Raw genomic sequence first — 13,730 nt, 5'->3', positions numbered from 1 at the left:
CAGGCTAACGCTTAAAGATTCTTCTCTGCCAGCTTTACCTTTCAGTGTTAAACTAAATGACCGCTCTTGACATCTCATTACTGTATCATTAACACACTGATCAAAACTTTTGAGCTCTGTTCAATCTTACCTGCCAGCATTCTTCACAAAACCCAGGTCAGCAAGTGCCACATCACAGAGCTCACAGCGGAAACATTCAGGATGCCAGTTATTGTTCATTGCCTTGATAACGCGCCCAATAATGAACTCGCCTGCAGAAGGGAAGCAACACCTTGAGATGCATGTCAAAACAGTCTGATCAGAAGTCTACTGCCCTTCAGAATCATTGAATCATAGAATAGTTTGGGTTGGAAGGGACCTTAAAGGTCATTTCATTCCAACACCCCTGCCATGGGCAGGGACACCTCCCACTGGCTCAGGCTGCCCAAGGCCCATCCAACCTGGCCTTGAACACCTCCAGGGATGGGGCAGCCACAACTTCCCTGGGCAACCTGGGCCAGGGCCTCACCACTCTCATGGTGAAGAAATTCCCCCTTATGTCTACCCCAATTCTGCCCCTCTCCAGTTTATACCCGTTACCCCTCATCACACCACCACAGGCCTTTGTAAACAGTCCCTCCACAGCTTTCTTGTAGCCCCTTCAGGTACTGGAAGGTCACTATAAGGTCTCCTTGAAGCCTTCTCTTCTCCAGGCTGAACAAGCCCAACTCCCTCAGCCTGTCCTCGGATGGGAGGTGCTCCAGCCCTCCGATCATCTTTGTGGCCTTCTCTGGACCCATTCCAACAGCTCCATCTCCTCCTTATGTTGAGGATTCCAGAACTGGACACAATACTCCAGATGAGGTCTCACAAGAGAGGAATAGAGGGGCAGAATCACCTCCTTCGCCCTGCTGGCCACGCTGCTTTTGATGCAGCTCAGGATACAGTTGGCCTTCTGAGCTGTAAGCACACATTGCTGGCTCATATCAAGCTTCTCATCAACCAGCAATCCAATAATCCTTCCTCTTTAATTCCACAGAAATCACTGCAGTATAGCTCTGAAAAAACACTATTACTCCCACAACCAGCATACCCCAAATCACTGCTTGTATCATGCTTTGCTTCCTCCAAAGCTCCTGCTCCTTAAAATGACCTCAACAATCCCAGCATGGGGTTGGATGTTACTGCAGTCGTGGGAGGTTTGTGCAGCCCAGTATCTGTTACTCCACAGTGTTGACATGCACCACATCTTACCACATTCCCCGCAGCATGGAGCAAACAGCATCTGAAAGTCATGCTCACAGTACTTCCGACCTTCGAACTGTTAACAAAACAAGAGAGAAAGAGCCCTCGTGAATAACTGAACTACTCTGACACATCAGCATCATTTTCCATTGAAATAACCCACTAGACAAAGTCAGTCAAGTTCTCCAGTTATAGCCCCGCTCACCTCCTTTTAAACTCCTAAGGATTTTTCTTAAAGAAATATCCAGATATGGTTTCAGCCTCAGCGTGAATTTGCATCACAAACAGTTAAATCAATAACAATGCTGCTAACAGGACAGCAAAAATCTTAAGGCGTCCAAGGCCCTTTTCCTATAGTTGGCTTTCATTTCAGTTGAAATGCTTTAGTTTTTTCACTCATATAATTCAGAACCTCCTACACGACATTAGAACTCGTGGCACATTAGGAGCACGTTTAAAATAATGTATTACTCAAAATATGCGCTCACACACACGCCGTAAAAATATTTCTACCTCGTTTTTAAATGGGTTCACCAATTTCAGTTGCCCAACTAGAAAAGTTTGGTACAAAACATTTAAAAATAAAGACAAAAATTCATTTACATCTAATGAAATATTAAGGAACAATTTCTGCCTTCTTTTTTATATGCCTTTTACCCAAAGAGCAAACACACAGTTTTTACCATTACTGATGTAAAGGAAGGAGTATGTGAGAGAGAAAAATGGAAGCCCTTCAATAAAAGGGCACCAAAGGTTTAGGGCTTAGAAATTAAACGTGCAAGACAGATGGAAATTCACATTTCTGTCAGAATTTTCATCTAATTCCTTGCCTCTTCATGGACATTTATCTTCTCTTATGCACAGTATGGGACCTCACCTCATAAAAAAGCCCATCTGGGAACTGACGAAAACACTGAGCACAGACAAAGCAGTTTTCATGATATAGTTCCCCGTTGCTGTTCACAATCCTCTCCGCAGGATCGAATCGAGTCTGGCAGCGTTCACATACTGCATTCGCAAGAGCATCAGACATATTACTGGAATGAAAACAAGAGTAAGAAAATGAGCAATGTCACAGCCAATCACATTAGTCTACAGGTATCATCCAAGTGTTCCCCATGTCTATGAACACAACATTTCCACTGCTTCAAACTCCCTTTTCCATGAAGAAACAAAGACCAATGAGTCAATTCAGCACTGACATCAGCTAGAAATAATGTTCTTGCAACTCACACGTGGCACAATGAGCTCATGGAGCAGACTTACCTATTGCATGCTTTTGGCAGCTACACCAGTCTTCCACTCCATTAGGTCACCCTGCTAACAGCTCATACCAAATACTCACAATTTTTAACCAACCAGTAGTTCAGAGAGCATCAAACACAGCCAACCTGACTTCTTGGGATTTCTGGTCTCAGGGTGTGCACCTCCAAGGATGTTCTAATGTCTAATAAGCACTGATATCCTATTGCAGTCTCCTTTTCCTCGCAGGAACTAACAGGGCATTTCGCCCTCAACGCAGCAGCTTATAAGCACAAGAGTAACTGGAAAATGATTGCACACAACAGCAACAAAAAGGTATGGGAAGAGAGAAGGCAAAAAAGGTATGGAAAGACAGAAGTCTCTCTGACTTGGCAAATACATCAGCTTCATTTCCTCAGAAAGGGAAGCTAAAAACACTCCAAAGAGACGCTGACAAAGAGCGTAAAGGACATTTCCTCTCTCTCTCCTAAAATGCAGAATGATCCTATTCTCTTTAACAAAATTTTAACAAAATTTAAATTATCACAGCGTGATAATTTAAGTTCTCTATACCAGATCAGACTGCAGGTTTAAAAATCATATATTGCGGGTCCAAATACACAGAGAATTACAAGGAAAAGGTCTCAGTTTCTTGCTGCAATGCAACCTTTCTTTTAATCACCAGACTACTCAACAATACAAAAATTCAGTATCTTTACACTTCTAGATATAGAAAAACTGTTTTATGCCTTTTGGGCACCTTCTGAACTCTACAATTGGAAAGATAGCAGTTTAATAGCTGGGAGTATAAAAAAAATTGCCAGCATGTTAAAAACCTCTGTAATATTTATGTGGTAATTTTCCTGAAGCACAAAACGTAAGCATAAAAAGAAAGATGGCTTGGTTTAGAAGTCTTTTTTCTTCTTTTTTATCTTTTATCTTTTTTACTTTATTTTATAGTTTCTTTGATCTGTATTTCCATCGCTAGTGTTATTCCACAACCTGAAACACAACTTTTCACATGTCTTCATCGAGAGCACCAATTTGCAGAATCGTAGAATCAGAACCATTAGGTTAGAAAAGACCTTTGATATCATCCAGCCCAATAGTACCTGTCCACTACTAAACCATATCCATGAGCACCTCATCTACCCTCTTGTAAACCCCTCCAGGGATGGAGACTCCACCACTTCCCTGGGCAGCCTCTGCCAGTGCTTGAGAACCCCTCCATTAAAGAATTTTTTTCTGATATCAAATCTAAATCTCCCCTGGTGCAGCTTGAGGCGGTTTCCTCTGTCCTATCACCTGTCACTTGGGAGAACAGACCAACACCCACCTCACTACAACCTCCTTTCAGACAGTTGCAGACAGTGATAAGGTCTCCCCTCAGCCTTCTTTTCTCCAGGCTAAACAACCCCAGGTCCCTCAACCGCTCCTCATAAGTCTTCTTCTCCAGCCCCTTCCCCAGCTTCGTTCCCTTCTCTGGTCACACTTCAGTCCCTCGATGTCTTTCTCGCAGCGAGGGGCCCAAAACTGAACCCCTAATTTGAGGTGCAGCCTCACCAGCACTGAGTCCAGGGGCACAGTCACTTCCCTGCTTCTGCTGGCCACGCTGTTTCTGATCTAAGCCAAGACGCCATTGGACTTCTTGGCCACTTGGGCCACTGCTGGCTTACGTTTAGCTGCTGTCAACCAACACCCCCAGGTCCTTCTCTGCCAGGCAGCTTTTCAGCCACTCTTCCCTCAGCCTGGAGCTGCACAGGGTTGTTGTCACCCAGGTGCTGGACTCACCACTTGGCCTTGCTGCACCCCATCCCACTGGTCTCAGCCCATCGATCCAGCCTGTCCAGGTCCCTCTGCAGAGCCTCTCTACCCTCCAGCAGATCAACACACTCTCCCAGCTCAGTGTCATCCACAAACTTACTAAGGGTCACTCAAACCCTTCATCCAGGTTACTGATAGACATTAAACAGGACTGGACCCAGCACTGAGCCCTGGAGACACACAAGTGACTGACTGCCAACAAGACTTAACTCCATTTACCATCAGTATCAATTCAGTAAGCACGTTCCAGCAGCAAAAGATTCTCCTTCCTCTGGTCAGAGACACCCCTACAAAAATCACACAATTGCCTGTATTCCAGGACTTTGTGCTCTGAGTGTGGCTTGAAGGAGCAGGCACAAGACTCGGGCTCTTGAGGCAACACCACCACCACCCGTGTTCTTCAGCTGGCCATGCCGAGCCTATAGGAACATCTGCAGCCTGCACCAAGACACCTCGCTGTGACCTGGAATGACAATAAAATACACTTTCTATTTGCCACCGCAATTCCAAGGGTGGCAAAGACAAAGGGACCTGGGAATCATTTCAAGAACAGAGTACTGATTTAGCAGAAATTTATTATAACTTGTTTCCTGATTGCAGCTTTAAAAAAAACAGACAAGAGTCGGAATTATGGACAAGCAGGAAATCCGGTAATTTCATAAACTGCAGATCACAGGTTAAGGAAACATTTTTATCCTGACAGAGCACCAAAGGAATAGTTCAACACAAACCCATCAGTGTTGGCAGCAAAGCCAAGAGACCTCATTGGCTTCGTTTTCAATCACCACTTTTTCAGTTAAATCACAAATGTGTACAAGGACTTGAAAATATGTCACCATCAAATATTTTTTCCCTCTTGAAGACTCTGAATTCCAAGGCTTCAGCTTCCCAAGAGCTATGATTAAGAAAGCCTCACATCAACATCAGTTAAAAAGCTCCTCTGGAGCAAAACAGCGTTCCAGCAAGTCTCATCATTTCCAGCAAGCATTACAACCTACACGCTAACAACAAAGCGTGATCTCAGGTCGTGCTTGTTGGGTTTTTTCCCTTTATAAACCTGAAATCTACATTTAAAAACATCCTGATTTGTCTTTCTCTAAGTGGCCTTTCACAGAACAGCATCACAGTGTAAGTGCACACCAAACGCTACCAAACATACCTATTCCAGCAGAGATTCGGACACAAGTCCCATGGCTGTGTTGGCGAGAAAGATAATAAAGATATATGGCCTCACTCAAGAATAAGGCTTTCAGGAGCCTCCATCCTGAAATCAGTATTTGAGGGCTGCTAAGACAGCGTAACACCCCAGTAAACCCTAACTTCTAAACAACATAAAATCAAAATTCCAAGCGAAAGTCAAATGCTCTATTGTTCTGTGTTCTCACTGTCTTCCCTTAGCATGAAGTACAACTTTGGATTTAATTTTTAACTCTCAAAACATTAATTTGACTCATGCATCTGCAAAAACAAAAGAAAATCAAGAGTACCAAGAGTTTATTTACCATTCTGCTGATGCATGATGGTGCAAAACGTCCAACTCCTAGCTATGCAACTTTGCTCAAGGTATTCCAATACCGTTTTAATCACAGAATCTGACATGCAGAAAAAAAATTATTAATGATTTTGCAAAACAGCACAGAACAAGCACTTCAAATACTTGGAAATGGAAAATAGAAATGAAAAATTCTAAATGTTTGAGCTAGAAGAACTTGGTTAATGCTGACAAGAGTTCCTTAAAGGCAGAAGAAAGATGACCATGATACAGCCCAGGCTGTCCAAGAAATGCCAAATGAGCCAATGATTGTGATTTGTTGCTCATACAGGTGAGGAACTATTAGATGGGGGAAAAAATAAAAGAACCTATACACTAAACTACACAATTCTCTGCCTCAGCCATAATCCACTCAGAATTTGTTGGGGACAACCTTCCAGGAGGCAACTAAATCACACATCAGCTCCTGACCAACGCATCTCCTGTAACACAAACCAGAAGCTGTGACTACTAATTGTAGCTCAAGTTCCACCTCTGTCTCTTCATTCATGACTTTGCATCTATTTTTACTGAAGATGTTTTGTTCTTTCATACTCAAGCTAAAATTTGCCACTTCAGCATTGCCCTAAAGGTACAACTTGGCATTTGTTCAAAACTTTTACTTTTATATATGCCATAGTTTCATAATCTCCCTCTACTACACACTCGTGTGAACCCTCTGCCTTGTGCAAAAACAGGCACTTAACTAGCTCAAGATTTAAAACTAACCAAGACTGAAGGAGGAGGGAAGACAGTCCTAATTAAGACGAGTTTTATGGTTCAGTTTACTCCAATGTTGCAAAAACATTTCTGCCAGCAGCATGGGGAGAGGAAAAGCAACACCACGACCATCCTCTTGACGAGTGACCACAAAAGTTTGGCTGTGTCAATCGTAAGACATTTAGATACAAGCCTTTCCCACAAAGGACAGCCTCCAACACTCCAACAAGAAGAGTGCTTCTTGTATTCTGTTTGCTCACTGATTTTTGGCAATTGGGTAAATCTTCCTCTGTTTTAACAATAATGTGGTGACACAAAGACAGGAAAGGCTGTTAGAACATGACTGGCTCAACATCCTGAAGTTATCCTGTCCTGTGCAACCCCAAAAAACACCAGTGCTCAAACAATGCTTTTTATAATCTCTCACCATTATGTGCCATATTTTTAACAAATTATCTTTGTCAAAGTATCTAATTTACAGAAATTAGTTATTTACTATTATAATTAGGTGTTGGTTTCTCATGCTTTGACTTCTCCTAAGTATTTACTATAAAGTCTCAGCATTGCTCTCAAATTGGAAAAACAAAAAGACAAATTCCTTCTTTCTAAGAAGCAGAACTTATTTGGGAAACCCATCCTGTGCCACTGGTACAGGTGCCATAGAAAGGTTTGAAACCATTATATCTTCTTGTGTCACTAAAGTCAATATGGATCTATCTTCCAAAACCAGCAGTTTCATAGATATTTGGGCAGCAAATGTCATATTTTTATGCCACAATCTCATGCAGATTCAGGAAATTCGGCCTGTGTTACTACAGAAAGAAAAAAGGCTGGACTCAATCACCGAGAAATCTGGCTAAAATGTTCATCTTCTATACCGTTACCTCCTTTTTTAAGATTTGTACAGAAGGATCTAGCACTGGTGACAGGCTGAAATCAAATCTAATACTTGCACTGCTTAAGAGAACACAACAGATCCTCCAGCCTTCACATTAGTATAATTCAGTAGCTTAAACAAGGATGCAGGACAGAGCGACCCAGACAACGAGCCAGCCAGGAGAACAAACGAGCTGGTCAGAGCCTGAGACTGTTCAAGTTTTCTTCAACTGGCCTCCAAAGCATTTTGGTTTTAGCGTCAAAGAGAGTTCTCCTTCATCACAACCCTGAATGAAGAATTACTTTAATACAGAGAGACCAAAACTCTTACAGATCCTATGGAAAAAAAGAAGACCACATTTCAAGATATTGGATCCAGGGCATTCTTCAAACCTCAGCAGAGAGGCATCTACCACCAGGGAATCCTAGAAAGCTCTGTTCACTTGGGTCTACCGGTAGAAGATGGTGTATACAGAAGATATCACACTAGGAGGACATTTCCATACTAATTTCTAGTATGCACACAGGCACAGATGCCTAGGACAGTGAAAAGACAAGCCTAGAAAGCTGTCACCACCTTCGTATATCACAGATGCCAGCAGCCACACCAGAGCAGTCCAGAAGGGCTCCTTTCCACTCCCAGAGTACGGTTGAGGATTTGTGGGTTTAAGTCCTTAATGCTGACAAAGACAACAAAAAACATTTGCCAGGACAATAGCAGACTTTATAATTAATTTCACAGATAATGAATAATATAAAGAACGAGGAAAGAGGAAGGGTATCTGTTTGTGAACTCCTGCTGAAAAACAGCCCTCAGCTACCCTTATCACACTTCTAAGATCCCTTCATTACAATTGATTTTTATCTGGACAACTTTCCCAAACTGACTGAACTTCTTTAAGGTTATTATCAAACTTGTTATAAAATACTGGAGAAAAACCAAAATCCCATTTGTTCATTGTATGATTTTTTGCATGCTTTTGGTAAAGCTACACGCACAGCTTAACTTTTTCAGCAATTCTCCTTCTGCCTGCAGTGAGTTTTCAGTTCACTGCCTGTTTAAATATTTTTCCAGCTGGCTCAATAAGGAATGAACGGTGCTCCCCTCAGCATACCTTTTTCAACCATGTAGTCCCCAATCTCTCCATGAAATAAGCACTATTTGTTCTTATTTACTACACAGGATAGCCAATATGAAGTAAAACATGTATATGGTCACAATTTAGCAAAAATCTTTATGACTCCTCATTTCTCCTTGGCTTACCAGCCACGGTAATTTGCTATACGTAGAAGAAAAAAACCCAAACACTCCATCACACATTTCAGCTGAGAACAAAATACGTCAGTATTGCTGGTCTGCACGGCGAAGAACCACATCCAGGTAGACCCTTGAGAACAGCAGCAGCAATGAAGTCTGTAGATATTGACACAGAAAAATCCCTATGCTGCATCCCTCTCTGTGCAACAGAACACTTATTTCCAGTAAACCACGGCCAATCACTCACAAAAACCACACATTTAGTTCACTCAGCCCAGGGAAACATCAACAACACAAAGAAACATACATAGAATCACAGAATAGTTTGGGTTGGAAGGGACATTAAAGATCATCCAGCTCCAACCCCCCCGCCATGAGCAGAGACACGTCCCACTAGAACAGGCATGTTTTAAACAGCATGTTTTAAAAGGAAAACCACCTTTTAATTTTCAAGCACGTACCACTTCACCTGCTATGTCTATTTGATAAGCCACTTCTTATACACCTTCAGGCTTTCTCTTCTTCAATTCCATTATTTCAAATGTGATAAAGCAGATCATTCCTAGACGTGTTCATCAAGCATCATCAACCAGAAGCGACACTACTTTGGGATTACTCTCATTTGCCCAAATCACAGAATGATTTGGGTCAGAAGGGACCTTAAGGCCCATCCAGTTCCAACCCCCTGCCATGGGCAGGGACACCTCCCAGTGGATCTGGTTGCTCCAAGCCTCATCCAACCTGACCTTGAACACCTCCAGGGATGGGGCAGCTACCACTTCTCTGGGCAACCTCTGCCTCCAGATAGGACACAAACTATCAGAACTCAATAGGAGAGAGAAGCAAAAACTATTGGCAGCTCCAAAACTGTGGATAAAATATAAATAATTCAGCAGACACAATTCCAAGATTCCAATTTTCAGCACTGACATCTGCTGAATAAAACCAGATTATGTGGCTTTATGTTTAGTTCACTTCAGGAACTATGACTTGAAAAATGTATGGGATTTACATGATGTTTCCCCCCCTAAATCACTCTGTCAGCAGCAAAAATTATTTTTTTTGAACCTGCTTGGCCTTATTAAAAATTCTGCCAGCACAGAATTTATATACAAGCACGAACTGCCCTGCTCTGCACGTGTCACCACATCCACACATGCAAAGCCTCTCTTTCAATGTGGCACAGCATCAGCCCCCGAGCTACCTAGTCCTAGTTGAGCTGAGCTTAAGAGCGAGCTCCCAACCCCACTCCAGCCTCCCCAGACTTACGAACATGCAGTCCAATGCAGAACACTGGAGAACCATTATTGCCAGCACTGCTAAACTAGTGCTTCCCAGACCCCCTCCTCCAGCAGCCTCACGTACAAAATATCTTCCTTCCCTATGAAGTAATTTGTTATAAGTTGCTAACCTATTATATATTTGAATATTATGTATATTTATTATGATTTTAGGACTAATATGTCGGATTAGCTTGAATAATAACTTTTAGCTAGCCTGTGCCTGGATACTTATGCTTAAATAAGGAATTTTAACAAGGCTGCAGTTAGAAAGAATGGGAAAGAATGTGGCTGTATCTAATTAAGTCAGATAACAAGGACTAGCACAATGATAAGAGAAAGAACCAGGACCAGATCCAACCCTGAAGAGGGGCTCAAAGAGTCTAAGAGCACGCGCAACAAGGAAAGTTGAAGAGTTCATCCATAAGGAAGATCTATGGCCTTCATTCTGAGACCCCTGAAGTAGACCCCCAGAGGGCAGAGCGTGAGTGCCAATGGCAGGAAACGTACGTAAATAAATCCAGGGAATTATAATAGACACACCTGTTCCAGGAAAAGTGATGAATACATATGCTTTGATTGTTTATCACCTTTGTGAATGGTACTGGAAGCTGCCCGAACCTTAGGTGGAGCGACTCCCTGCACGCCCAACGTCACATTAAGGAATACCTTATTTAATAATCAAATTGGCATTAATTATTGAGTCTGGCTTTTCACGGCCTCAATAACACCAAGGATCTCACACAGATTAGCATTTTCCAAACACCAACCTTCAGCTCCTGAAGTTTGGCTGACGCAGCAGGCAGAAGGGAATTCACCTTGTTCTCCTCCAAAATCATGCTAGTGTCGTATCTAATACTGCAAACTCGCTATTCAGAAAAGGGTATTCTTTATGCATAGTAGACTAAGTACAGCTGCTAAAGAGAGAGTTTTAAACTCTAAATATATGTGTATATATACATCAAGGATTAAGAAATCTATCATGTTTAAAAACTCAGAAAAAATATTAGAAATAATAATTGGAAATTATTGAAAAAAATATTGTGCCTTCATCTTCTTTCTGGATGGTTCTTGCAGGTTACAGTGAAACATGGTTAAACAGCTGAAAGCAAAGTACATTTTGATAATGTGAGATGCTGAGGCATTTATCTCCTTAACCTTCCCACGTTCAGTTCACACTCGGCTTATCTTCCGCTGCTGCTCTTTCAAGCATTCTTTCCTCTCCCCTCACTGCTTCCTCCTATGCTTTTCACTCATCAAAATTTCCTTCACTGCCTTCTTACACAGCTCCTCCCTAAATCCTACACACACACGGACAATTTTGTGTAGTAAAAACTGAAAAATTACCAAGTAATTCCTATAGGCTAAAAGGACGATAGTGGGAAAAACAGAGTTTTGGTGAGGGATATGGAGTTCAAATTGAGATGCCAAACCAATTGCTCCACTACAGGAAAGCATCAGGTCTTTCTGCAGCTAATAAAGGACTGAAATTCAAAACTTCTGACTGCTAGGAAAAAATCTCCCCTCCTGCACGTTCGCTGCCCTCCCCAGTGACACAGACTTCAGAGGTCAGACCGCTGCCACAGCTCACGGTGCTCCCAAAATTCAGTTTTATTTAATTCCTGGTAATTTCTCTTCTGCCCAAAATTAACTTCCATGAAAACTGAGAATTAAGTTCAGATTTTAATCTGAAGCACAGGAAGAGTAATAATCCAATCAAGGAAAGGAATTGCCTGGGTAGATTTAAGAAGCCTTGTTTGAAGACTTCTGAATAATCTAATGGAGCAGCTACACTCAAAGCTTCAGTTTCTGCACAACCAGAGTTACTTAGAAAACCAAAATCAACTAGCTTGCTATTAACAGTATAGGTGAAGAAATGGACTAAGGAGCCCTAAAAGTCAAAGAACTGTAGAATTTTATCAGCATTTTGAAATATCACTGCATTTTACCATTTCCTTATTCTCACATTACCTGAATCATTTACAAGATGAGCAATAATGTTGGTTCTGAACAGTCTAGTACAGCATTTCGAAACGGGAAAGGTTTTCCGTTGTTGTTTTCCTGTTATTGTTTAAAACTGGAAGCTTCTTATCAGGAAAGTCCTTTCCTTTGTAATCTTTGGAAATGAAAATAAACAGACTTCATCCCCTCTGGTCGTGTGCAGACAATTCCTGCTTTAAGTAAAAAAGCCCCCCCACCAAACCCAACCATCTATCAGCTCCTGGAAGACACTTTGGCAGTGCCATTCCCTCCATCTCGGAGACATACCCATGGATCGCAGCTGCTGCGTCTGTCCTGTTGCTCAGGAGCGACCCTGTGCCACTGAGCCGATCCTGCCGGCGCTGATAAAGCCTGGAGGATGCCAGCCCCCGAAGTCTCAGGCTGGCCATGGCACCCAACGTCAATGCAAAGGGGAATGCAGAGAGACAACTGGAGCGACCGCCAGCGACGCTCACATTCAGTGAGTCACCTTCCTTTGGGAGTTGCCTTTACATTTTAGAAGAGCTGAAGCAGGATGCTTGGACCCCTGCTCCAGCATTGTTTCTTACTATTGTCTACCGTTCTGCCACAGGCTTAAAGACCAGACAACCCCTTTCCTGTGCTTCACTAGGAATTACCTCTGCAAGCCAGCGCCCTAGCAGTCTACATCAGCAACTCATTCCATGCAACTCATGTGATGTATAAATTTCATAGGTGAGAGTAGTGGGCAACGGCTCGATGATGGAGATGGAGACCCATGACAAGTGGTGTCCCTCAGGGGTCCGGACTGGGACTGGTGCTGTTTAATATCTTCATCAATGATATAAACAGTGAGATCAAGTGCACCCTCAGCAAGTTTGGAGATGACACCAAGCTCAGAGGTGCAGTTGCCACACTTAGAAGGACGGGATGTCATCCAGAGGGACCAGGATGGGCTGGAGAAAGGGCACGGTGTGAACCTTATGAGGTTCAACAAGGCCAAGTGCAAGGTCCTACACCTGGGTCGAGGCAATTTGCAGTTTCAATACAGGATAAGGGATGATGTGATTGAGAGGAGCCCTGCAGAGAAGGACTTGGGGGTGCTGCGGGATGAGAAGCTCGACACAAGCAGGCAATGTGCACTCACAGCCCAGAAACCAACCATGTCCTGGGCTGCACCAAAAGCAGCAAGGCCAGCAGGGCGAGAGAGGGGATTCTGCTCTTCTGTTCCTCTCTTGTGAGACCTCATCTGGAGTATTGTGTCCAGTTATGGAATCCTCAACATAAGAAGGAGATGGTGCTGTTGGAAAGGGCCTAGAGGAGGCTACAAGGATGACCTGAGGGCTGGAGCACCTCCCATACCAGGACAGGCTGAGAGAGTTGGGGTTGATCAGCCTAGAGAAGAGAAGGCTCCGAGGAGACCTTATAGCAATCTTCCAGTACCTGAAGGGGCTACAAGAAAGCTGGGGAGGGGCTGTTCACAACGACATGGAGTGATAGGATGAGGGGCAATAGCTATAAACTGGAGAGGGGCAGATTTAGACTGGACATAAGGAGAAACTTCTTCACCATGTCAGTGATGAGACACTGGCTCAGGTTGCCCAGGGAAGCTGTGGCTGCCCCATCCCTAGAGGTGTTCAAGGTCAGGTTGGATGAGCCTTGCGCAGCCTGATCCAGTGGAAGGTGTCCCTGCCCATCACAGGGGGGGTTGGAACTGCATAACTACAATCCCAAACTATCCTACAATTCTATGATTAAAAAGGAAATCCTGAATCTTCACATCATTAACTCGCTTAATTCAAGATGACTCTCTGAT

The 13,730-nt window shown here is 43.1% G+C and overlaps 1 protein-coding gene across 4 annotated transcripts in view; it reads right to left on the bottom strand.

The window, feature by feature from the left end:
• Window positions 1–13,730, bottom strand: part of LIMS2 (LIM zinc finger domain containing 2) — a 38,384-nt gene that overhangs the window by 16,797 nt on the left and 7,857 nt on the right. For 3 of the 4 annotated variants that reach the window (XM_054074122.1, XM_054074121.1, XM_054074123.1), the window contains exons 2-4: window positions 2,102–2,261; window positions 1,234–1,300; window positions 131–251 (exon numbers count right to left, since the gene is read on the bottom strand). In XM_054074122.1, coding sequence (XP_053930097.1) covers window positions 131–251; window positions 1,234–1,300; window positions 2,102–2,257 — 344 coding nt within the window. In that variant the 5' untranslated portion in view covers window positions 2,258–2,261. Of the gene's footprint in view, window positions 1–130; window positions 252–1,233; window positions 1,301–2,101; window positions 2,262–12,223; window positions 12,413–13,730 lie in introns of those variants that run through there. The other variant, XM_054074119.1, reaches the window with a different exon arrangement.

Source organism: Cuculus canorus, chromosome 9, assembly GCF_017976375.1.
Source record: "Cuculus canorus isolate bCucCan1 chromosome 9, bCucCan1.pri, whole genome shotgun sequence".
Taxonomy (NCBI): Eukaryota; Metazoa; Chordata; class Aves; order Cuculiformes; family Cuculidae; genus Cuculus; species Cuculus canorus.
This window is presented reverse-complemented; position numbering and strand designations above follow the sequence as displayed.